Genomic DNA, 26,154 nt, shown 5'->3' on the forward strand with positions numbered 1-26,154 from the left:
ATTTGGCACGCCCACGTCCGGTCTCTCTTTAGTGTTGTAAACAAGACTGTGAGATAGAAGGATCTTTATCTTCCCAGGATACTCTGCTAGCAGGATCTAACAGGATCTGCTTTTCTTCTGTGGATAGGAGCTCAGTTAATGTCTGACACGGGACATGGGAATATTCCTCACCTGCATGTCATGGAAATGCTTGATTTGAACACTGTTTTAATGCCTCAATGAGTACATTTGAATATTTGCTTACAAGTTCTAGAAGCATGACAGACATGGCCTCTTATTTCCTGTCATTCCTCTAAGTTAGGATAATATTGAAAACCTTATACTTTGAAGACAATGAAAGCGAGGCACAGATAGATTAAATGACTTTTCTCTGACTCTATAGCTCACTGTGGTATTTGAGAAATAGGACTGACTTTTCATTCCCACTTTGAGAATGATCCACTGGAAACATTATCCTATATATCTTTTCCGTGACTTTATACATCATTTTCAAAAGTGCCTTGATTACTTAAAAAGGTATACAGAAAATAAAAGTCTTTGAGAAACATTTTTGGCTCTTTTTCTCCTAGATACTCATTGATATTATTCATATTTGGATGAGACTTGATATACTCTCTTTCTTATGTATGAAAATTCCCAGGACCAAATCAAGCTTATTAAACTCTTTATGTCATGCAACCAGAAAATAAGCTTTATTTAATTAATTACATTATACTGTTTTCTGTCCTCATTTTGATGATTCATACCGATACAGGTACTAAAAGGGGGAATTGATAATTTTCTGGGTAGTATGATTTTCCACACTTTCAATAAAATATTTTCAGACTCGCATTTAAGTGTTTTCTGAAAGGTTGCTTTGTTTCATGACAATCCATACTTTTCTGTTGCTTGTTGGAATTGTTGTATATATATATGTTTCCACCTAACATATTTGCAATTCTTTCGCAGCACCTTAACTTTTATTTTTTGTCTTAAGGCTTTCATTTGAAATGCTGTTTTCTTTGAACCCTTACCTCCTGTTAAATATTTCTGGCATATTGTCCATTTTAATTAATGGCAATGTCGCTCTGCCAGGCTAAAGGAGATAAGAGCCACCTTAGCATGAATATTTGGAATATAGTTGTCTTGGCCATTAACCCTTAACTTACATTAAGGCTCTATTCAGCAGAAATTTTACGAATTGGCTCCTGTTTATTAAGTTTTAGATACTGTGGCTACACTGCAGAGTTGAGGTAAGGCATGGAGTATTCAGTAAAAAACCTGATGCTAGTTATCTGTTGCAACAGATATAATTGATTTGCTATATATATATATACGTATATATATATATATATATATATACGTATATATATATATATATATATATATATATATATATATATATATACATACACACATACAGGAAAAACTGGTTCAAGGTAAAGGCCTAAACTGATTCTGTTTTGAGATGCAAGAAACCTCATGATTTCAAAAAAATCCGTAACAAGTTTTCACTTACTAGACCTATTACTTCTTAAAGCTGATTCTTATTAATACTTCTATATACTAGATGCTTAAATACAATCTCTCATTTAATTCTTACTGTAAGTGAGGGTGAAAGAAGATAAATAAGTAACCCACGGTCAGGGGGCCAAAAAGTGATAGAGACAGGTTTGCATCTAGATCTCTTCAGCTCCATAATGTTTGCCCTTTGAGATCCACCCGCTATCTGTTAATGGACTATAAGGAGTTTTGCTGTACTAGATATTTTCAGACAATATCTGGCTGTCATTCTGGGATATTAAAAAAGGCATTATTCTCCAGAGTCATAAGAATAAATACAATCTTTAATATTGTACACTTTTTAAAAAGTTACCATATCAGTATTTGAAGGTGGTGACCACGGAACATGGGCTTTCGCCCCATCGGCCCATAAATAGCATGAGAAAACATCCATTTGAATTCACAGAAGATGTCACATCTGTCATTTTTGTCCTGAAACAGAATTTGGTAGTTTTCCTACTTCCCTATCTTTTTATCAGTCGAGGTTATTATGTGAACAGTGATTGTAAGGTTTCTGAAGAATAATTAGAGGGGGTGCGGGGGGGAAATAATAAGAGTAGTGGAGTTCAGATAAAAATAATCTGAAGGTTGTTTTCTATAGCGCATGCTTATTTTCTTCTAAAAATTTAAACTTGCTAGAACTCGAGTGCAGTGCTTTGAGAGGAAAATTTAGGTACTTAATAATTTAAATATTTTCTCTTAGTTTAAGGATTATATGGATGTATCCCAAGTTATAGGATTTTTTTTTTTCCTTTAGTGTTTCTGGCCACTGTCTTGGAAATTTCAAATTTCTTCTAAATAGAGGCCTTGGTGAAGAGCTGTCTTGTTTTGTGCTTATTTTCATCTAACATGCATGTGCTGTGTCTCATGTTTATGTTTGCTGTCTCACATTGCTTTATTTAGATGCCATCTAACAACAGTATCAGAAAACAAATAGAAACACTCCAGGTGAGTTGTGTTGTTACAAAGTAAAATATTGCTTTATCTCCTTTAAGTGTGGCTTTTTTTTTTTTTTTCTTTACCCATTGTTGCATTGCATGTCTAATGTATTTATTCCAGCCCGCTTCTCCTCTTGTAAAAGAAGACTAGCACACAGCAGGGACACTGTACATGTTTAATATTAATGTCATCCCAAGAAGATGAATTTACGAGCTACAAGTGATCATGAATGTTGATTCTTAACCAAAATCCTCCATTTTAAAATATCCTGTTTAATTTGTTGTTTAAATAACGTTACATTAGTGACACTGTTATAGACAAAATTAAAAAAAAAAAACATTTTCCGATGCAATTAAGGAGACAGCTTAGATTTTAAGTATGATTTTTGATGCATGACTTTTTAAAACTTGTCTCCTATTGGTTTGGATTTTAAGCAAAATATTTTGGGTTTGGTTCATGGTAGAAAAAAGGGAAAGATACATTAAAATGATTGCAGCCAAAGAACATACTGGACATATCAAATGTTTATTGGATTTTAATGTATGTAACAATCTGCTTATTCGTATTGTACCAAAATGGTAACTGGGGAATTATCTACTCTTTGGTTAAGGCTCAGATCATTTTAGGATGTTTTTATTATTCAGACATGTTTGACAGCATTTCAGTGGCTGAATACACAATAATTGATGTATCATTTTTCATCTTAGTTTTGGCTTTGTTCAGTGTAGAATAAGTCTGCTTTGTAAACATAGTAGTCCATCTTGGAAAGTTTGAAAATCAAGTTTTTTTCATTCTAGATATCTCAGCCCTTCACGTAAAATAATCCAAAATACTTTATTAACCATTTATATGAAGACATTTTTATGTGGAATTGGACTTAAATATTTTTAATATATAACATGTATTAATTTGTATCAGTTGCATTTTGAAAATATAATTTAATGTGAAAATACTATTTGGAATGTACATCAAACTAATTGAACATTTTTTGATACTTGATATCTTGCATTTAAATGACAGAAAAAAAAGTTACGTGATAGAAAAGAAAGTACTGTAAAAAGCTTGGTTGTTACGAGTAACCTGCAGACATTACTTACTACTTTGTATGTTACCTTAGTTACATTAGTAATTAATAACTACTTGGGGAGTGTATTTGAAATTTGGAATCATTATGATTTGGCAATAGAAGTAGGGACTGATGTTGAGACACTGACCAGCAGAATAATTGGTATTCCATTCTTAATTATATCAATTCTTCACATAGATGTGCAAAATTCTATTTTCTGATCGCTCTGTTTCTTTTACTTGTCATTTGTTATCTTCTTGTATTGCTTTTAATCATACATAGTTGCCCATTTTTCTATTTCTCAAGAAAAAGTAAAATAGAATGGCTAAATTACTTAGAATTTTAAAACTCTGTTTTGTTTGTTGCTGTATATAAAATAATTACTCAACAAAAAGAAATCCCCCAAACTAAATTAAATGAGTGCTGATTTATGACAGTCAGTGCGTCCTACAGCCAATCAACATACACAAAGAATTTCTCCTAATAAAGTTGACCATGAGCTACATTTTCAAAATTCAGCATTAAATCTCATTACATGACCGGTCATCTGAGAACTTTACTTTTTATAATAAGTGGTATGAAGAAAAAGTTTGCTGATCAAGTTGTGATTGAAATGAAATAATTTTCTTATTCTAAATGATAATAATTTAAGTAATGTCTAAGTAAAATTTAAAGGTATAACAGCTAACATTTATGAAGCATTTAACATGTGCCGGCAGTGTTCCGAGTGTTTTTCACACAAAAACTTCCTTAATGTGTGAGGTAGGTACCATTTTATCTCCATTTTTAAAGGTGAGGAAATTGTGGTACCAAGCGGTATAAAAGTGCCCCCAAAGATGAGGTGTGGCCAGTCATTCCTGACTTCAGAGTCCTTGCTCTTCTGTAGTCCCTCTTGTAAGGATAATCACTCAGCAATAGTTTGCGTTATTTCATAAATGCAAGTACCCATAATAACCTTTGGTGGCCTAAGTTTTAACTAAGTTTGGACTGCAGTAAATTGCTCCAAAGATAAGGAATCCTTCTATGATGATGTCAATATTGTGTGAACTGTTTATTGCCAAGTAGGTTGATGTGTGTATAAGATAGGAGTTCTTTCAAGTATGAATATCCTTCTGATATTTTTACTAAAGGAATGGCTCGGAATTACCTCTCAGCTTTCTGTACTTACTATATACCGAACGTATATTTACATATTTAAACCTGCTTTAGATTGAATACAGAGAGGAGTGGGATAAGGGCTTTTAGTTGTTGGCAGAGACTGTATTTAATCTTAAATGATTGCAAGTAGTTTAATAAGTTTATTTTTTATTCTCTCTTGTTTTTGAACAGAATAAAGATCCTAAAATGTCTCGAGTTGCACTGGAATCTTTGTATAGATTGTTGTGGGTTTATGTAATTAGAATAAAATGTGAAAGCAACACTGTAACTCAGAGGTGAGTGCCTTTGCATTAAAATGGATTTTATAAAGATCTTCGTAAAAAAAAATCACACTGATGACATTATAGTTAACATTTTATAAAGACCTTGAGAAGGAGAATGCATTTTCTTGACTTCTTATGAAGAATAGGAAGAATGTTTGTTGTTGATGTCATTATCTCTTTATGACTCAGTCTTTTTTTTTTTCCATAGTCGTCTTATGAGCATAGTGTCAGCACTTTTTCCGAAAGGTTCACGTAGTGTGGTTCCTCGTGATACACCTCTCAATATATTTGTGAAGATTATCCAGTTCATTGCTCAGGTAAGTGCTTTACCTCACAATAACTGAAGTAATTTGGAGTTTTACAATTTGTTACACATCGAAAAGCGTGATAACAGAACTCAAGGGGACCCACAGGTGGAGCACTTAATCTAGGAAGGGTCAAGGAAGTATTGCTCAGTCCTACTGTTGCTCCATTGACTAATTACTTCCTGAGTATCTCCAAAGGTTTTTGGCAAACTGTTTTCTCATGCATTCATCTAGTTTCTTAGGTACAGATACTAGAATCCACAGTAGCTATTGAACCCAAAGGGAGCTTTGAAGGAATATAGATGGTTCACAGAATCGAATCACTGGTAGGACTACGGATGACTAAGAGGAAATTGCAGAATTGGGCTATCGAGGTAGCTGTGGCCTCTGCCATAGACAAAAAGCTGCCAAATTAGGAAGTCATCGCAGTTCTTTCAGAATCCTGCTGCTGCCATGGTCCCCACCAGTAGAGGATTCCTTCCTTCCTGTCCTCCTCCTCTTCCTCCTATACGTCAGTTCCCAAAGACTCACATGAGTGTACCAGTTGGTAGGGTCTAAATCACATCCTGAAGCCCACTGCTCTGAGGCATCCTGAGAAATACAATTTTAGCTTGCTAGTCTCTGCTAGTAAAGGAAGGTTTATTCGAAGGGGATTAAACAGGTGCTGAGCAATCAGATCCAGGGTTTTGGTCACATTCCCTTTGGGGACATCAGCCCTGGAAGAAGCATAGGTAAGGTTACTTCATCAGCCAAGGAAAATGCTTGGATTCCAGAATAGTCATTGTGGTCTCTTTGAACTAAAACTGTGACAATTTAGATGATCTTTAATGTTATTTTTAACAGTAAAGAGATAAGGAATATTTAAACAAAACGAATACATTTCTATTTACGGCAGCCCAGAACTAATGATAATTGGATGGATATAAATGTGTCGGTAAGGTGAACGAAAGCAAACTGTGCTTTAGATCTAGTGTTTAGTGGGGTGCCTGGGTGGCTCAGTCGGCTGATCACGTGACTCTTGATTTCAGCTCAGGTCATGATCTCACAGTTTGTGAGTTCGAGCCCCATGTTGGGGGCTGAGCTGACAGCGTGCTTGGGATTCTGTCCCTCCATCTCTCTCTCTGTCCTTCCTCCTCTCTCTCTCTCTCTCTCTCTCTTTCTCTCAAAATCTCAAAATAAATAAATAAACATTAAAAAAGAAAAAGATCTAGTATTTACAAAACTTTTGCCATTGGCTCACATCTCTTTCCTTTCTCTTGCCCCCGGATCTTGTCCGCCCCCTTGGATTAATCACCTTATACCAACACTCCATGAAAACTATGTAACTCCTCTCAGACATCAGCTAATCTTACTGATCTTCTTTTTCCTTGGAGATTTCCTTCCTGGAGACCTATTCTTACCGTCCCTGTGTGAACTCACCGCTCGCTAGGCCTGCCGCATGCCTGTTGTTTCAGGATTCCCTTTTGCCATCATTCTGGGAATTTCTTCACTTAGATTTTTGAATATGATTTTGGTAAATGAATGTTTAAAATGTTTATCCTGTTTGTTGGGGCATTAAATCATTTGATAAATAATACATTTATAGTCATTTTTTAAAAATCTTAATTCATACGTATTTTTCTTTTGTCTACCTAGATCTTATGGATACAAACCTGGTGCCATTATATGTATGATTCTTAACATGATACCCAACATATAGTAGTAGAAAGCTATAACGATGTCTTGATTGCTATTTTTTTCTAGGAACGTTTGGATTTTGCAATGAAAGAAATAATATTTGATCTTCTCAGTGTTGGAAAATCTACTAAAACTTTCACCATTAATCCAGAGGTAAAAAAATTATTATCCTATCTCATAATCTTTTTATTTAAACTTTTTTTTAGAGCAGTTTCTGGAATCAGAACTCTCAAGCTCAAATCTCTAGTTAGAAGCTTTACTTACAATGACTAGTGTGATGATCTAGGACCGATTATTTTACCTTTCTGATAGCCAAATCAATTTTAGTAGTAGTTTCAAGTAGGGTGAAAAATTATCAGGGGAGGATGTTTTCCAGATGAGTCAGCTTAGCTGACTTCTAAGGTTGTGACATGAGCTCAGGTTTCATTTATTAATATCAGTATCAGATTTTTAAAAATAAATATCATTTACTTTACATTTATTGAGCACCAAAAATGTGTCAGGCACTGTTGCGGGTGTTAGAGACAAAATGGGCAAAAATCCTTTTCCCCAGAGGGAGATTGATAAAAATAAAAAGGCAAAAGAATTAAATATTAAATATTTCCTACTTCTGTGGCCCTGTTATTCACTTAGTAAACCCTAACTCACTCGTTAGACATTACATTTTTAGATTGTTCAAAAGATTTTGCAAGTAACATTGGAGAATATAAAAAGGTTATCTCTTATTTCTTTAAAATTCCTGTGCTGGTCCTTCTCATAATCAAATCCTAAAATATACATTTATGTAGTTAACAAAGAAGTTGGAAAGTTGTTGAAGCTTTTCGTTTGTAGGATTTTTAAGATACATGAATAATTATTTCTAGGTATATACAGTGAGCAGAAATGAGAAATGAGTGTTTTTATAGATGATACACTGAATGTGGTTTCCAGCGTCAAAATCATGTAATGAGATTTTCTTGAACATCCATTTTCAAAAACATCTTCTCCCATTGAATAAATGTATTTCTGAATATAATTTTTTTCCTCAGTGAAGCTCTTAACGCTAGGAATAAAAGAGTGTGAGTTGTGTTTTGTTGTTATTTTCCATGGGCTTACTCTTGTTAGTATTATCGTCAGTCTCCATTTTCTCTTCAGAATCTTTTTATTTATTTTTTATTTATTTATTTATTTTTTTTTAATTTTTTTTTTCAACGTTTATTTATTTTTGGGACAGAGAGAGACAGAGCATGAACGGGGGAGGGTCAGAGAGAGAGGGAGACACAGAATCGGAAGCAGGCTCCAGGCTCCGAGCCATCAGCCCAGAGCCTGACGCGGGGCTTGAACTCACGGACCGTGAGATCGTGACCTGGCTGAAGTCGGACGCTTAACCGACTGCGCCACCCAGGCGCCCCTCAGAATCTTTTTAAGTTTGCGAGAGCTAGTTTAGTTAAAGCCAGAAAAAAAATTATCCATTAATCCATTTAATCAAACACAAGCAAATTGCAGCACACCAAAAGAATGAGTACGTGCGGGTCCTTCTGTGAAACCCAGTACATGATGGAGCTTTCCCACTTCTTCAAGATGTTTTCTGTGACTATGTGACATGACCATGTGATGTTTAGACTGAGGGAGGGCACCAGTACTATGTTGTATATAAAGATGAGGAAAGCTTAAAGTCTTAATCTTATTTAGATTAAAAAAAAAAAAAAAACCATAAATAAAAGTTTTATTGTCTTCCTGTATTCCAGCGAGCTATCTTGCACATCCATGGGGATGCACACACCTACCTTAGAGACCACTGGCGTAGGTCAGAAAAAATGGCAGCTTGGGCGGAGACAGTGGTGGTGCAGATGGAGAGGAGTGCCAACTGAGAAAAGAAACATTGAGAAGGGACCTTGTTTGAGGGGAAAGTACATTTGGCTTGAATGAGTCAAACCTGAGACATCTTTTTGACATCCAGGTAGAGATGTCAAGTGGGTCTGAGGGTCCGAGTTCAGAGAAATGAGGCTTAAAATTGACAGGTGATGTGGTGTGGGTGCTAACTGAAGCCATGTTAGATACATGAAGTTGCTTTGGGAGAGAAAACATGAGGAGAGGAGACGGTAGCCGAAGACCTCGTCTTGAAGCAGTCTAACATTGGCCCTGCGGCTAAAGGAGGCCAAACCTGAAGTGCCAGCAGAGATGACTCAGCCAGCCATGGCACAGATGAATCAGAGGAAGGAAGTGTTTCAGGAAGAGAAGGAATAGTTGACAGTCCGGTGCTGCTGAAAAGTCAAACAGGCTGCAGGCAAACCCACCACTCTTTTGAGCAGAATGGTCACTGATAAGTGAGAGTTGCCTCAGGAAAACATTATGGGGGGGGGGGGGGCTTGCTTCATTAAGATGAGCATAGCTAACAGCAGTTAACACAATGTCCCCGGTGGAAAAGAAATGTTGAGGACACAAGCAAGAGAAGGGGTCATTGGTGGTGTGCCATTCCCATTCCCGGGAAAGCAAGAGCAAATGGAATTCTAACAACCAGGAAGCCCAGTGCCCCCTAAGACTGTCATAAGATCAAAGGAGAGGGAGAAGAGGTGTTAGTTACCATAGTGAGAGACTGAGGACAGTTGATGGTTTTTTCTTTCTATGAAGTAGGAGATCTGTCATCCGCCTAGAGAGGGGAGGGCATGGTAGGAGGGTAGGACTGCTGAGGGAGGAAGGAAGGAAGGAAGGAAGGAAGAGGTTTGAAATAAGCTTTATAGAGAATAGGAGAGCCAGTTGACCTCAAGTGAAGGGACAGCATTTGGGAATTTGATAGTAAAACAAATTGTGATGCCTCAACTAGTTAAACAATGTTGGGCAGAAAGGTTGGTGGTCCTCCGGGCCTTCCTGCCCCCCCCCCGTTAATTGATGAGGTGTTTTTAACAAGAAAAAAGGATATTTTCTGACCTTCTGATTTCATTCTGAAACTTTTTTTTCCTGAAGAGAATGAACATAGGCCTGAGAGTCTTCCTTGTAATAGCAGACAGTTTGCAGCAGAAGGACGGAGAGCCACCGATGCCAACAACAGGGGTCATCCTTCCCTCAGGAAACACTCTCCGTGTAAAGAAAATTTTTCTCAATAAAACGTTGACGGACGAGGAAGCAAAAGTCATAGGTTGGTGTTAACTCAGCCAGACAATTTGCTTTGTGATGCAATTTAATATTCCTTTGGAAACATTTATGATCAAATCTAAAATGAATATATTTGTCTAGTGTGGTTACTCCAGTAGAGAGTGATAGAAAAATGAATACAGGTTTGATAATACCTCTGAGTTTTCATATGAAGAGTCTTCCAGTTTGGTCTTTATTTTCTTACATGATACTGTTCACTGCCTTTTGTACTTCCTTCAAAGTAATTTTAGTTCCGTGCTTAAGTTTTATATATTCTGTCCAGTACACTAACGATGATCGTTCGGGAGAAGAGTGTAGCACAGTTGAAATTCCTTTCCTTGGTGACACCAATAAGCTGATGCCATTTAAAGATAGGCTTTTATTTTTTATGGGAAGTAAGTATGACTGTTCTTTATCTAATTTCTGACATTTTGTAACCGTGATGTTTTTTCTCTAGGAATGTCAGTGTACTATCCTCAAGTGAGAAAAGCATTAGATAGCATTCTCAGACATTTGGACAAAGAAGTTGGGAGACCAATGTGTATGACTAGCGTGCAGATGTCCAATAAGGAGCCTGAAGATATGATTACGTACGTAGGAAGCTCTTTCCCTTCGTTGCCATTTCAGTTTTCATAAAAAGGCACACGTGATTGATTCTTGCTTGCTCCCTTACTCTCTCCTTTGCAGCTGTCCCATATTGCTCCCTGCTGTGGGTGTTGATATAGCAAATCCTTCCGCCTGCTCAGTTGTATTCTTCAAAGTGCTATCGAACTAGCATAAGTAGCAGAAGTCATCCTGGATCTGTTTAGCTGTCAATGACAAGGCCCTATACTCATTCCATGACCGATAGATAAGTCCGAGTTACCTTTGATATGTGTGGATGTAGTTGTCTTATTAAGTCAAACACCTACTCTTATTTCCAGAACCCCAATAAACAAAAAAGAAAACGTGAAAATCTCCTGGTAACTTAAGGTACAGAGGGGAATAACGGAAGTAGTGTTTTCAAGACAGTGCCTCAGGCCCCTGGGTCACCAGGCTTGTCACTGCTTGCCGTCCGGCATCTTTTTTTCCTTGATGTTAGGGACTTTCTCCTCGGGAGGATGTATTGATTATATGGCAGTAACTTGTTTTATTTGCTAGTCAGTATCCACATATCCTGTAATAAGGCAGGACATTTTTTTTTTGATATTAAGGCCCGCATCACAGGTTTTAGAACACCAAACTGGATATTTGATCTCTCAGTTTAACTAATATACAGTTATTGTATACTAGTGTCTACTAATGTTTCTGAGAACTTCTCCAGTGTTGACATTTTTTTTTTCCCCTCTGCATCACTTCCTCTGGAAAATCTACGTCACAACCACTTCCTTACTGTGTGAATGAGTCTGCCCTCCCTGGGCTCCTCTGGCTGTGTGCATGGAGTCTGCTAACATTCCCTGCCGGCTTTTTCCTCTGTACCTCCTGTAAAGTTTCATTCGAATTTCACTCACAGGGGTATCACTTTTCCTTTCTCTGCTGCGCTTTAGTCTTTATTGGCCAGTTTCTTCCCTTGATTATCCATGTTTGCAAAGTATCACCTGAGTTTTATCGCTGGCGACCAGGAGGCAACATAGTTACACTTTGCTGTCTGTGTGAACAAGTAACAAATGTGCAGTGACCAATCACAACAGACTTGGGAAAAGTGACATGATTGGGGTGCCTGGCTGGCTCAGGTGGAAGAGCGTACGATTCTTGATCTCGGGGTCTTCAGTTCGAGGCCCATGCTGGGTGTAGAGATTACCTTAATAAATAAAACTTAAAAAAAAAAGTGACACAATTAGTCAGGGATTATGATGCACATCTGTTTATTTACATAGTGATTTGCAGGGAAACTGGTATTATGTAATCAACTCGTTGGAACTGAAATTCATGCATATTGGAACCATCTGAAGAGAACACTGACTATATAAAATCTCTAAGAGTAGGTAGCAAGTCTTTTGCCACTATAACGAATACTGACCCCAGTACGTTAAACGTCCAAATTCTTTTCTACATGAGAATTTTTTAGCCCACCTTAAGAACAATTTGGATAAAATAAACTAAGATCCTCATCTTGAAATATAGACCAAAATAAAAACAAAAACCAGGGTGTTAAGAGGTTAGATATTTAAAGTAAAAATTAAAAAATCATTGAATAACTAGAAGAAAATATAGTAGAAATAAATTGTATCAAGCCTCTGGAGGAGCCAAGATTTTCAAAATTGACATTAATTCTGTAAACATTTAAATATGTATATTTGTGTGTGTGTGTGTGTGTGTATTCTGAAAATAAAATGAAAAGAACAGACAATACCAACAATAGAATATGAGAATGTCTTTTTTAAGACCCTCATTAATGTATAATAATAAATGAAAAAAATTATTTTTGTTGGGGCACCTGGGTGGCTCAGTTGGTTAAATGTCTGACTCGATTTCGGCTCAGATCATGATCTCCTGGTTGTGAAGCAGAGCCCCACCCTGGGCTCCACACTGAGTGCAGAACCTGCCAAGATTCTCTCTCCCTCTTCCTCTGCCCCTTCCCTGCTTGCTCTCTCTCTCTCTCAAAAAAATTTTTTTAGTTAATTTTATAGGTTCCTAAAATAACCAATACTTGGTTATTTAATAATCTCATTGTTACTTATTATGATTTAGTAATTAAATAGTCTTTATTCGGGCGCCTGGGTGGCTTAGTTGGTTGAGCATCTGACTTCGGCTCGGGTCATGATCTCGTGTCTGTGGGTTCAAGCCCTGTGTCGGGCTCTGTGCTGACAGCTCAGAGCCTGGAGCCTGCTTCAGATTCTGTGTCTCCTGTCTCTCTGCCCCTCCCCTGCTCATGCTCTGTCTCTCTCTCTCTCTGTCAAAAATAAATAAAACATTAAAAAATTTTTAAATATTCTTTATTCAGGTTAGATATTAATTTAATTTAATTTAAAATAATTGTATTCCACATAATTTACTTAAATACAATTTATTATCTAAACATAATCATTTCTGTGGTTTTCTAATTATTGAAAATCTTTTTGCTTGCTAGCTATATTTTCTTTCCTGTTATCTCTTTATTCTTTTGTCTATTTATAAACTGATAATTATTTGCTGGGTTTGTATGAATTCTTTTTTATAGTAAATACATTAAACTTTTTTAGGGGGGAGGGGACTCCTACTTTCTGTAATTATTTTTCTAAGTTTGCTTTCATTGCCTAACATATGTAATAAGCGTATTAAATCCTGTTGTATATTTTTCAGAGGGGAAAGAAAACCCAAAATTGATTTGTTTAGGACTTGTGTTGCTGCTATTCCAAGGCTGATTCCTGATGGTATGAGCAGAACTGACCTCATTGAATTGTTAGCAAGGTAACTGAGAATCACTCTTTGCTATGTTAATTTTTACCTCTTTCAATCCCTTTAAACTTCGAATACACTCCTGTTACTGTTGTCACTAACAGAGTAATAAGGACACGTTCAGTACTTTACTTGATCCACTTTCTAAACTTGCATTGTGTCTTTTGTGTTTTGTGAACACATTCTCCCCACTCATTTTTAACTTATAAAGTTCTTTTGGATTCCTCTCTACAAATCCTACTTTTCGATTTCCTATCTTTCCTTCTAGTGTGTTTCTTAGGATTTCGATAACATGTTATTCCTGAATAGATGTGTGGTGATGCCCATTAGGCAGTTAACTGCCGTGTTAACTCTTGAAGCCATTTCTATAGCTAGTTTTCACTTATTCTTCCTATTGTGGAGCCCGCAGGGTTCAAGTTTTTGCTTCTGTTTCCTCTGTTGGGTTTGTCATAGCTTTATAGAGTAAGAAATAACATGACAACCAAATGTAAATACTTGCTTCCAAAGCTAATTCTAAGTTGAGGGGAAGGCTTGTTGGAAGCTGCTTTGTCGATGTACGTAGGGATTCCGTAGGTAAGGGGTCAGCAAGCTGCTTCTGTAAGGATGACATCGTGAGTATTTTAGGATTTGCAGGTCATATGGTCAGCATCACAGCTGCTCCTCTCTGCAGTGCAGGGCAAAAACAGCCACGGACCTCATGGAAAGGAGGGGGTGTGACTGTGTTCCCATGGTGCCTCATACATTCTGGCCCTTGAGCCATGGTCTGCTTGCCCCCACTCTAAATGAAAAGCCAGGTGTAATGACTGTCACAGAGCAGTGATACTTGACTGTACTGAAAGATGTTTACTCCCTGCCAAGCACTTACCACGGACTTAAGTTAAATTCGCCGTGAACAGTTAATAGACTTCTCTAGCAACCCCTTTGACCTCCTCTGCGAAAACACCTAGCACCGCACACAGCCATCACTGTCCTGTCCTCAACCTTTGCAGGTTGCCATCGAGATACAGAATGGCATTTGTCTCTATTCAGGATGATGAGGAGAGAAAAGGAGTTACTTGGAGACTTTGCGCCATGAGATAAATTCATCCCTTTGCACTCTCTTAATTTTTTGCTGTGAATTGAAGAGTTGCAAAGTTCATGTCAGCATTAGGGAAGGAAAAGAGGTGTAATGATTTGTAATGTTATTCTTGGGAAAACAGTAAACAGCTCTCACTCAGTTGCACTCTTTCTACTCGCCCTAATTTAACTCGCCTGCACATTTGTGGCTTAATGGTCCCGTATCCCCCCGCCAAAACGAAACTCCCTCTACAAGGGTCAGGGATGGAGGAGCCTGGTGAAGGGAGCAAACATCTGAACAATAAATGACAGCTTTGCTACTTGATTTACTTTGCATCCTTTTCCTGTGATATTAATTAACTAATTAGCTTCAGCAGAAAGGAAGATTCTGCGTTCTGCTCTATTTTGTCCCCCATTCTGATCATTTGGAATTGCAATGTCTAAATCCTGTTTTTGTTTTTAAAGCAAGTAAGCAAAACAAAGATTTGCATTTGTAGACCTGTGTGCTATGTCTAAGGAAAGTTAATTCCTCTGCCTTAAATTAGCCAGGCCACCCTGTTGTTCTCTACACAGTGGTGAACTCATGCGTATATAGCCTGAGTTACACAGATAGGTGTAAGATGGGCATGAAGATTTAAGGGATGTTGAAATAACCTTTAAAGTCAGCATCGTGGAGACAGTCACTGTGCCTCCACAGTACCTCTCTTGGTGCCACTATCAGAGACAGAACGCTGGGCTAGAGATCCTTAATCTGATCCCCTGTGATGGCTCTGACGGGCTGCTCTCACTGCTGCCGCTTCGTGGGGCTAACTGCAAGTCTGTCTAGCTATAGTAAGTTTTCTCTTCGGTCTCATTGCCGGTTGAAGGTTGGCTTAGTGAAGACCAGAATTGAGTTCAGCAGGGTGAAGACTGACATCTCCTTCCACCTAAAGCCCACGGCTTTCCTTCTCTGTCCGTGAGGATGACTCCACCCTTGCAGCTTCCTAAGCATGTAGTTGTGGCACATGCTTAATATCACCTATTAACCTTACTCGTTCAAGCTGTTTCCAACACTGATGCATGTGTTTTGATGGTCAGTCGCTAAAGTAATCCTGTTCAGCCCCAAATCAGAAACTCCTGCTCACAGAGTATTACATATTGGTAGCTTCACTACTGGGGCCATCTTTTATGGTTTTCTTGTTGATCGTTCTCTTTATGTTCTGGTAAAATGTGTTAGCTCATATTATGTTCATGTCCTCCGATTGTTTTGGTGTCTCTAAAAGGTAATTTTCTACAGCCTCTTCTCCAATTTGCTTAGATTTAAACTCCCTTTAGGGACTTCCGTGTTAGATCAACCTTTTTCCCCTCAGGTACACTCCATTTATATTACTGCAAATTTACTCTCATGCTCACCTTCGAGAATTATCTCTGTTAACTTGATTTCATCTGGGTTTATTCTATTTTCTTGTTCACAATCGGCCATCTTATAGTTTAACTGTAACCTCAGCAGCATGAAAAGGACAGAGACAAATCATGTTCTTTCCAGTCATAGTAAAGGACTACATAAATGTGAAATAATGCTTAGATATTATATGAGCGGATATAATTTTTGATTACAAGAAAACATACAGCATTTTAAGGATTAAAGAATTTTTAAAATGTAATTCTGATATGCTGATCTGTATTTTTTCAAGTGCATTTTCATTATGATCAAACTTTCCTGAAGTTTTTTTAAAAACACCAACTAACATTAATGGATTCATATGTGAATTTAAACACGAGAATAACCTAAGGGTGAATATACACAAAAAGGGAACATTGGTTCCCATCCTCATACTTCTTACAAACCAGGGAGAAGGACATCTTTTTTTAAGTTCTTAGTTTTAGGTTTTAGATGATGAAACTACGTGGAAGGTTCTGAGGTTTGCTAATGGAATTTTGTTCTTGGTAGGCTCACAATTCATATGGATGAAGAACTACGTGCTCTGGCTTTCAATACCCTGCAGGCACTAATGCTTGATTTTCCAGATTGGCGGGAGGATGTTCTTTCAGGATTTGTTTATTTTATTGTTCGTGAAGTGACTGATGTCCATCCCACGCTTCTTGATAATGCTGTAAAGATGTTGGTACAATTAATAAATCAGTGGAAACAGGCAACCCAAATGCACAACAAAAACCAGGACTCCCAGGTACCAGAGTCTTTTGTTTTGTCCCTTTGTATGTGGTCAGTGGTAACTGACCAACAGTCATGTTAATATCTACTGATTTCTTGAAAACTAAACATTTGATCGGTTTTGTTTGCTTTCGAAGTCTTATAATCCCTAAACTAAACCTCCCTGCAGTTCAGATGTTAAATATAGTGTTCGTGTGTCCAACCTTTCCAACCCTCTTCCTTTCGTAACAGTTGGTTCTGAATGAACACAGAGAGTAGAGGCAATTCTAGCTTACATTTAGGCTGTTTCCAGTATATTTAAAGCTGATGTAACAATTTTGGGGAGTATTCCATTTGAGTTATTTGATTGTTTTACCCATGGCACTAGTCCCTGCTTCACATATGTGGTTTGTCTGCTCCTTTACCATGAAAGGTACTCAGCTTCTTGATTTATATAACATATTGCCCTAGAACCTTGGAATTTTAGAGCAGGATCATCTAAATCAATCTAGCTCGCAGCCTTCAGTGAGCATGGAGAGAAGCCCAAGAACCCCTATTTCCAACAAGCTCCTAGGTGATGCCATGCTGCTAGTCTACACTTTGAGTTCAAATTGTCCCAATTCAGTCCCTTCATTTTCCACATAGAAGTGTTAGGCCAAGAATGATTAACAGTGCCAGCTCCAAGTTTACAAAGTAACCAGAGAATGCCAGAAGCTCCATACACAATTCGTATTTAGACTGCCAGTTAAAAAGCTTTTTATCTCTGTGTACACTGTTACGTTTTTTTTTAATGTTTATTTTTGAGAGAGAGAGAGAGAGAGGATGAGCAGGAGAGGGTCAGAGAGAGGGTAACAGAGGATCCAAAGCGGGCTCTGCACTGACAGCAGCGAGCCCAATGTGGGGCCCAAGCTCATGAACCAAACCATGGGATCATCACCTGAGCTGAAGTTGAAAGCTCAACCGACTGAGCCACCCAGGAGCGCCTGCGGTGTTACATTTTTGTGAATTAAATATTATTTAAGTTACTTGAGCTGAGGCAGACCTATAGCTATAATGTATATAATTTGGTTTATTCTTTAATTAATGGTTATACTGGAATGTCTACACATATTCTTTTGTTTGATTTTTAACTTCTTTTTATTTTTCAAGCATGGTTTGGCTAATGGAGCTTCTCATCCCCCTCCTCTGGAAAGGAGCCCGTATTCCAACGTATTCCATGTGGTCGAAGGGTTTGCACTTGTCATTCTCTGTAGCAGTCGACCTGCCACTAGGAGATTAGCTGTCAGTGTCCTTAGAGAAATACGGGCTTTGTTTGCACTTTTGGAAATACCTAAGGTAAGATTTAGGTATATCATTTAATTATCTAATGAAAGTACATAAAAACTATTCTTTTGTTCATTCTGTTGCTACCATGCAAGCATAACTTAACTTATAACAAAGTAACAAAGGCTTTTTGACCTGGTCTAAACTAACCCAGCTGCCTTCAATTCCATTTGTAACAAATAGTGCTGATGTGCAGTTTTTTTATGTTTTCTTAGGTTTGGCTTTTCTTAATCATTCCTAAATATTTTTAGACATGTGCTCACTTTTTTATAGGGTGATGATGAATTAGCCATAGATGTGATGGACAGGCTGAGCCCATCCATTCTTGAGAGCTTCATACATCTCACTGGAGCTGATCAGGTAACTGTCATGATTTCATGCTATTCAGTCTTGCCTTGGAACTTTAGCCATACATACATGCATACGTGAATTTCCTTTACAAATATAATACATTGAAGAGTATTTTATGCCCCAGTTATAATTAATTTGACTCATTAAGATGGAGAAAAACACTTTGTTAGCAAATGCAACTAAACTTTCTTAGCTGGGCTTGATTTTTTTTTTTTACAAAGGTCTTACATTAAGATTTCAAGATGGACATAAAAATAACCATCAAACTTTACTACTTGAAGTTTCTTTTTTGTTCCTGTTTGGAACACATGGACAAGGTTTCTGGGCTTTGAGTGTAACACTTAGCTCTTATAATTCGCAACTTAATGTATAACCAAGGGAGATAGTAATACAATTTTGTAAACCTAAGAGATCGATTATAAATCTTTTCAGCTTAAAGAATTCTGCTTTAGATTATTAACTACGATTTATGCCAACAAAAAGAATAATGAATGACTCTTCTCATGCCTAAAGCCATGCCTGGCTTATAATGGGTATTTTTGTAAATATCTGTTGAATGATAGAGTGAATTGGACCTCTGTTCAGTTTAAGACTTTGTTGTGTCTTTGTTGTTGTTTGAATGACACATAAGTTGCTCTGAAGGTAAATCTTTATCTCTTCAGTATAATAGCTTGGAATTATCATTGAACAAATATTTAAGAATATGTACCTCTGGAGAGGAGTCTGTTTTTCTGTCTCTTCTGCCTGTGCATATATAGGGCATGTCAGCATAAAGTTAATGGTCCATTTTTCAGTTCCCTCTTAGTTTTAGTATGCCCATGAAAGTTGATTATTCATATATGAATTATGTAAGTGGTGGTTCTTCACCTTTTTGGTTCATAGATCCTTTTGAGACTAATAAAACCTCTGGAATCTTTCTCCAGAAAAACCCATGTACACACGTACACACAAAAAAACTTATATGCAATTTCAGGAATTCACTACTCCCTTAAACCTTTCTTGGACCTCATTATTACCTCTGTTCTAGAAACTACCAAGAGGCCACTTAGAGTTTAATGCAATCCATATGGCAAAACTCTGAAACTTACGGAAATGTGCGATAATTCTTTGCTGTTTTCTCTACGCAGACTACTTTGCTGTATTGCCCTAGCTCGATAGATTTACAGACATTAGCAGAATGGAACTCTTCTCCTATCAGCCACCAGTTTGATGTGATCAGCCCATCACACATATGGGTATTTGCACATGTGACCCAAGGCCAAGACCCATGGATTATAAGTCTCTCCAGTTTTTTAAAGCAAGAAAACCTTCCCAAACACTGCTGTACAGCTGTGAGCTATGCTTGGATGTTTGCATACACAAGACTTCAGTTATTGTCCCCACAGGTTGATATAAAGTAAGTTGTTTTCCTAGTGTAAATTTTAGAATGTGTAGACTGTCAGTTTTTATAAGTACGTATTTGAAAAGTTGTACAAGTTGGAAATTCCACAAGTAAATAACCTGCCATAACAGACTGATGTATAAGGGGGGGAGACGAAAGATGTAAGGGATGTAGTCTCATAATCCCTTCATCCTTTTCATGTAATTCAGTCTCACCAAATTGTTGGTTCACTTAATAGCACAGCGCTTGGTACGTAGTATGTGTCTGATGAATCTGTACTGAAGAATTAAGGAGCAGAGGATCTGGAGAGGAGTGTGGATCTGGATATAGATGAGCGTATAGAGGAAGGGTGCAAAGTGAAGAGACATCAAGCACAGTGACCTTACTTTTCCTGATGACATTATAAGGAAGTCATCTGGTGACAGGGATTAGTGATGATGGCATTGGGGATAATGGCAAAGATTTGGAATAACTGATGATGTGATAGGGTGTTAAACAAGGTCATCATAAACTGCAGTTAATTTCTTCTTGCTCTTAAGTATAGTATTTTTGAACCTGAGTTTGAGTTCCCGATTTCACTTTATCCGGTACGTTTTATCAGATCACATGGAATGAGGCCTCTCATCATATAAGTTGCCTGTATAAACCCAACCCCTGGACGAACCTAACACCTTAGGGTCATTAAAGGCTCTCCAAACCTGGCTCTAGCCTATACTTTTCCCTTACTCTCTGTCATTGCTGTCCATGTGTTCTTAGGTTAGAACCACACAAACTTCTCCCAAGTTCACCGCATGTGACTACAGTTTCCACTATCTTGAGTTTTAGTTCACATGAACCTAGAATGCCTTTTGTCTTCTCTGTCTTCTGTATGTCGACATTTGCTGTATCTCAAATTCCACCTTATTTTTAAAGCCTTCTCTTACATCTCCCAACCCAGAGTAATCATTCCTTCTTTCGGATTTGAATATAGATATTTTTGGTTTTTCGATATGTGTATCCATGCTTATTATATGTCTATGTAGATTCTCAGGTATTATGTAGCAAGTATTATTTATTTAGTGGAAATTGACACTTGCCACCTTGCATAACATTAATGACCTTATCTTAGTCTCCCCTAATTACCATGTTTTAAATTAGAAGCTCCTCTCCTACTACCATTCTCTATCTCCTCTATCATTCTTCATCACAGTTGGCACTATCTGATGTTGTTTTATTCATTTCTGTATTGTATATCTTCCGCAGTACTCATGATGGTAGTGGTTTTTTTTTTAAGTTTATTTTTATTTATTTTTGACACAGAGAGAGAGAGAGCGAGAGCCAGGGAGGGGCAGAAAGAAAGGGAGCGAGAGAGAGTCCCAAGCAGGCTCCGTGCTGTCAGCACAGAACCTGATGCAAGGCTCGAACTCATGAATGGTGAGATCCTGAGCCAAGATAAAGACTTGGTCACTCAACCAACTGAGCCACCCAAGTGACCTGCTGGTAGTGGTTTTTAACAGGGTTGTTTTATTTTGTTTTTACTGCTGCCACAATATTTTCTAAAACAGTAAAACACTGTTGATGAATTAATGAAGTGATATGTTTGCTTTGTTTATCTTAATATATAAATGTACTGAAGCTAAGGACTATGTGTTAGTATTTTTCTGTTTTGTTTTCCTCTCATTCCTTAATCCCAACAGAATTTGGTGTTTGGAAACATTTATGGAATTGTTCCAACATATTTTATTGGTCTAATGTTTCAAGACAGAAATTTGACAGAATCCTTAAAAATGTGGATACTCTTTTGACACTGCAGTTCCATTTTTAGGAATTTACCCAAGAAAATAATTAAAATTTTATTTTAATTAAGCATATATTCAAATGTATAGTGTTGTGTATTATAGAGACAATTTTCTATTAGTTAAAATGCCCAATAATGAAAATTTAGACAATAAAACCTGATCTCTATAGTAATATAGCATACAGTCATCAAAAATGATGTCGCACTGGGGCACCTGGGTGGCTCAATCGGTTGAGCGTTCGACTTCGGCTCAGGTCATGATCTCGCGGTTTGTGAGTTCGAGCCCCGCGTTGGGCTCTGTGCTGACAGCTCAGAGCCTGGAGCCTGCTTTAGATTCTGTGTCTCCTTCTCTCTCTGCCTCTCCCCGACTTGTGCTCTGTCTGTATCAAAACTAAATAGATGTAAAATAAAAATAAAAAAAAATTTAAAAAAATGATGTCGCAGAAGTATAGTCTTTTAGTGGAAGATGTTTAAAACACGTCAAGTACATACAAGTACAAAACAAAAAAAACCAGTATTGTTCAGTTTTTGTGAGTTAAAGAAGATGTATTCAACATGTTTGTATATGAATTGAAGATTTGTAAAAGAATATACTGTGCTTACTTGGATGTGGGATAAAGGGGATTTTCATTTTGTTTTCATGTGGTTTTTTTTTTTTTTTTTTTCACATCGAGCATGTATAAGAAGTTATAAAATGTGGCCTGTTGAAATATTAACTTTGGTCACAAGAATAATAGATGATGTTAAAATGATGCTATGTTTTAATTTTCAGTCAAATATGTTATTCATTTATGTCTTACCGCCATTCCACAGGGCTTTAGCAGCGGTGGTAATAAAACCGTATGTTAACCATCTCTCCTAAATTGATAGCATTTAGCTTTAGTTAAAGAAAACTTCAAAAAATGTCATATTGTTTGCATTCACCTGTTTCTCTTGCTGTTTTCCCCCTTAGCAGCCCCATCAATGCTAAGAAAGTGAACACTACCACAAGCAGTGACTCCTACGTCGGCCTGTGGAGAAACTATCTGCTCCTTTGCTGCAGTGCGGCGACATCCACGACCTCTTCAACATCTGCAGGTTCCGTGAGGTGTTCTCCTCCCGAGACGCTGGCGTCTACGCCTGATAGTGGCTATAGCATTGATTCCAAAGTAAGGCTTCCCAACCTGCCCCTGAATTTGAATGGCACCATCAAATAATGGTTTTCAAGTGTCTTTTCCAGGACCATAAAGGCATTTGGTTGAAAAGTGTGTTGCTTGTACTAACGATGAAAATAGTGCAAGAAATCGCATGACTGTCTATTCCTTACTGGGATCAATTTCATATGTATACACACGAACACTGTTGTACTGATGGAGGGTCATGCTCGCTGAATTCATCGTAGTGAATTTTTTAAAGGAATCTTCATCCCCACTTTTCCTTATTTATTTTCTATAGTTTTCACACTTCTCAGTATCCAAAATAAATCGTTTAAATAAATACCTTCGTCGAATTTCCCTAAATTATGTAGTGGTACCAATGATACTTGGTAATAACAGTTGTATAGCCTTCATGCTGTGACACAAAATGTTGCGAGGTGGTTGGAGAAAATTTAGAAAACCTAAGACCTGAGAGTCTTTCTTTAACACCAGTGACTCTTGTAGAAGGAATTTTTTTTTCATTGGTTTTTATGGATCAAAAGACATAGACTATCAGATGGAGGGAATCAGCCTATTATCTGATGGTAAGTGTCTGTAAGAAATTAGGAGACCCACAGAGCCCGAATTCTTTTAATGATCTTGCAGCGAAACATTGGACAAGTCATTTAATGTTTTTAGATTATGTGCACCACAGGTGAATTTTGAAGCCCCGTTCACAGAAAAATTCCATCTTTCCATGGCCCTTGATGAAATGTTGATGAAATGTGGATGAAGTGCCAAATTATTTAATTGGATGTACTGTCATTAACGGCTGCTATAAATACCTATTTTTTTCCAGATTATCGGCATCCCATCCCCTTCATCCTTGTTTAAGCACATAGTTCCAATGATGCGCTCTGAGAGCATAGAGATCACAGAATCCCTTGTTCTAGGTCTTGGCAGGACCAACCCAGGAGCTTTTAGGTAATTATCTTCGTATGTGTTCTCTATGCACTAAACCAGCTAATGTAGTGTTGGAGAGAAGGCGTGATAGAGTACTTACTATCCGGACAGTTCATGTCAGTCCTGACATTTACCAGGTAACTAGCCATGTAACATTTAATGAGTCCTGTAATTTCTCTGATCCTTTATTTCTTCATTTTGACTGAACAGATAAGAATTACCCAATATTCTTCGCAGAATGACTGTGAAAATCACATATCTATTCTGTATAAATAGGTTCTAAAAATGATAAAATGCCATGTAAATTTTTAATACTTTTCTACCTATTTACACAGTGATGTGATTGTTTTACAGTTTTGGTCTATTGGCTAAAACCATCATTTTTCCTGTTCTTATTCAAGAGAATTAGGTTATTTTTTATTTATTTATTTTAATGTTTATTTATTTTTCAGAGAGAGAAAGAGAGAGAGTGAGAGGGAGGGAGGAAGGGGCAGAGAGCGAGGGAGACAGAATCCGAAGCAGGCTCCAGGCTCCGAGCTGTCAGCACAGAGCCCGATGTGGGGCTCGAACCCACGAACCACGAGATTATGACCTGAGCCAAAGTCGTATGCTCAACCAACTGAGCCACCCAGGCGCCCCGAGAATTAGGTTATTTGTAAAAGAAATATTTACGTACATATTTATGTCATCCTTGATATTTTTTATACTAATGAAAAAAATCCTTCATTTTTGCCTGAGATTCTGCTTGGTCCTTGCCTTGCCTGCTGGGCCTTGTAGTCATTCTTTTGAGATTGTCCTCCATTGATCTCAGGTGATGTTTGATGTTTCATCTCTGAGATAACACATACAGCAGAGACTAGGTTAGCTAATTATTATGTGTCTGTATTTGTGGGGTGGCGTTCATCATAAATGAAGTCTTGGAAAATTATTTTGTGATAAGTAAATACATTATTGTGCTAATGGAAAAAATAGGATCCAAAGATGATCTCAGATTCTTAAAAAACAAATTCTCATAAAGAGAAACAATCCTCAGGCAAAAACTGTAAATATCTGCAGTAGTTTCCATAGATGATGAAATTGTGGATGCATTGTGTTTTCTTATTATCCTTTTTTATTTTTCCAATTATCCACAATGATCACATTTACAATTCAAAGCCATAATATAAGCAAAGATAAAGTTATCATTTTCATGAAGTTCATACCCTTTAACTCATTAATGCTATTTATAAGAATTAATCCTAAGGAGATAATCAGAAATGAAGGCAAAGATATTCACTGAGGTAGTATTTATAACAACAAAAATTAGATAAAATTGGGGCACCTGGCCAGCTCAGTCAGTAGAGCATGCGACTCTTAATCTTATGGTTGTAAGTTCAAGCTCCACGTTAGATGTAGAGATTACTTAAAATCTTCAGGAGTGCCTAGGTGGCTTAGTCAGTTAAATGTCTGACGTGGGCTCAAGTCATGGTGTCACAGTTGGTGAGTTCAAGCCCCTCATCAGGCTCTGCATTAACACCAAAGAGCCTGCTTGGGATTCTCTGTCTCTGTCTCTGTCTCAAAAAAAAAAAAAAAAAAAAAAAAATTTTTAGGGACACCTGGGTGGCTCAGTCGGTTAAGCATCCAACTTCAGCTGAGGTCACAATCTCAGAGTTCATGGGTGTGAGCCCCACATTGGGCTCTGTGCTGACAGCTCAGAGCATGGAGCCTGTTTCAGATTCTGTGTCTGTCTGCCTGTCTGTCTGTCTCTCTGCCTTTCCCCTGCTCAAGCTCTGTCTCTCTCAAAAGTAAATAAATATTTAAAAATAATAGTAATAAATAATTTAAAAAGCTTTAAAAATTACATAAAATTTAATGAATCAGTGAGAAATGAAAGTGGTTAGGAAAATTGTGGTATCCTACTCTATAAAAGAATATTATGAATAAATTAATGGCATTTAAAAGTCATTATGCTATTAATGGGAAAAAGGATACCATCCCATGTATGATAGGGTTTCAACTATATAAAATGTGTGTGGGCTCAAAATGATGGAACAACAGTCTTAATGGTACTTACCTCTGTGAATTAGAATAAGTGGCCTATCCCATTTTTTTCTGCTTTCCAAATATTCTACAGTGTGCATATGTTCTTTTGTAACCAAAACAAAACAATAAGGATTGTGTTGGAAACAGTAGAATTAGGGGGCACCTGGTGGCTCAGTTGGTTAAGCGTCCGACTTTGGCTCAGGTCATGATCTCGTGGTTCACGAGTTCGAGCCCCACGTCGGGCTCTGTGCTGACAGCCTGGAGCCTGTTTCAGATTTTGTCTCCGTCTCTCTCTGCCCCTCCCCTGCTTGCGCTCTGTGTGTGTCTCTCTCTCACTCTCAAAAATAAATAAACATTAAAAAAAGATTAAAACAGGAGAATTAGGGTTAACACTTGCATTTCACATCATTATATTAGTGTTTACATATTTGCACAACAGATTACACCCATTCAGCTATTAATTAAAAACATATCACTTCCCTTCTAGGGAACTAATAGAGGAATTGCATCCCATAATTAAAGAAGCACTCGAAAGAAGGCCAGAGGTAAGTGTGTACTTTTCTACCATTAAATATTTGTCAAGTACTTGTCTTCTATATTCTATGCCAAAATTAGAC

The 26,154-nt window shown here is 37.4% G+C and overlaps 1 protein-coding gene across 5 annotated transcripts in view; it reads left to right on the plus strand.

Annotated features, from left to right (window-relative positions):
* The window catches only part of FRYL (FRY like transcription coactivator), a 266,156-nt gene that overhangs the window by 156,420 nt on the left and 83,582 nt on the right, over positions 1 to 26,154 (plus strand). For 3 of the 5 annotated variants that reach the window (XM_042936433.1, XM_042936429.1, XM_042936430.1), the window contains 14 exons: positions 2,446 to 2,490; positions 4,877 to 4,980; positions 5,177 to 5,285; positions 7,017 to 7,103; positions 9,894 to 10,065; positions 10,519 to 10,651; positions 13,323 to 13,430; positions 16,405 to 16,642; positions 17,755 to 17,940; positions 18,202 to 18,288; positions 19,407 to 19,675; positions 22,390 to 22,585; positions 23,412 to 23,536; positions 26,025 to 26,082. In XM_042936433.1, coding sequence (XP_042792367.1) covers positions 2,446 to 2,490; positions 4,877 to 4,980; positions 5,177 to 5,285; positions 7,017 to 7,103; positions 9,894 to 10,065; positions 10,519 to 10,651; positions 13,323 to 13,430; positions 16,405 to 16,642; positions 17,755 to 17,940; positions 18,202 to 18,288; positions 19,407 to 19,675; positions 22,390 to 22,585; positions 23,412 to 23,536; positions 26,025 to 26,082 — 1,917 coding nt within the window. The remainder of the gene's footprint in view (positions 1 to 2,445; positions 2,491 to 4,876; positions 4,981 to 5,176; positions 5,286 to 7,016; positions 7,104 to 9,893; positions 10,066 to 10,518; positions 10,652 to 13,322; positions 13,431 to 16,404; positions 16,643 to 17,754; positions 17,941 to 18,201; positions 18,289 to 19,406; positions 19,676 to 22,389; positions 22,586 to 23,411; positions 23,537 to 26,024; positions 26,083 to 26,154) is intronic. The other 2 variants (XM_042936431.1, XM_042936432.1) reach the window with 1 other exon arrangement.

Source organism: Panthera leo, chromosome B1, assembly GCF_018350215.1.
Source record: "Panthera leo isolate Ple1 chromosome B1, P.leo_Ple1_pat1.1, whole genome shotgun sequence".
In the NCBI taxonomy this organism is placed as follows: Eukaryota; Metazoa; Chordata; class Mammalia; order Carnivora; family Felidae; genus Panthera; species Panthera leo.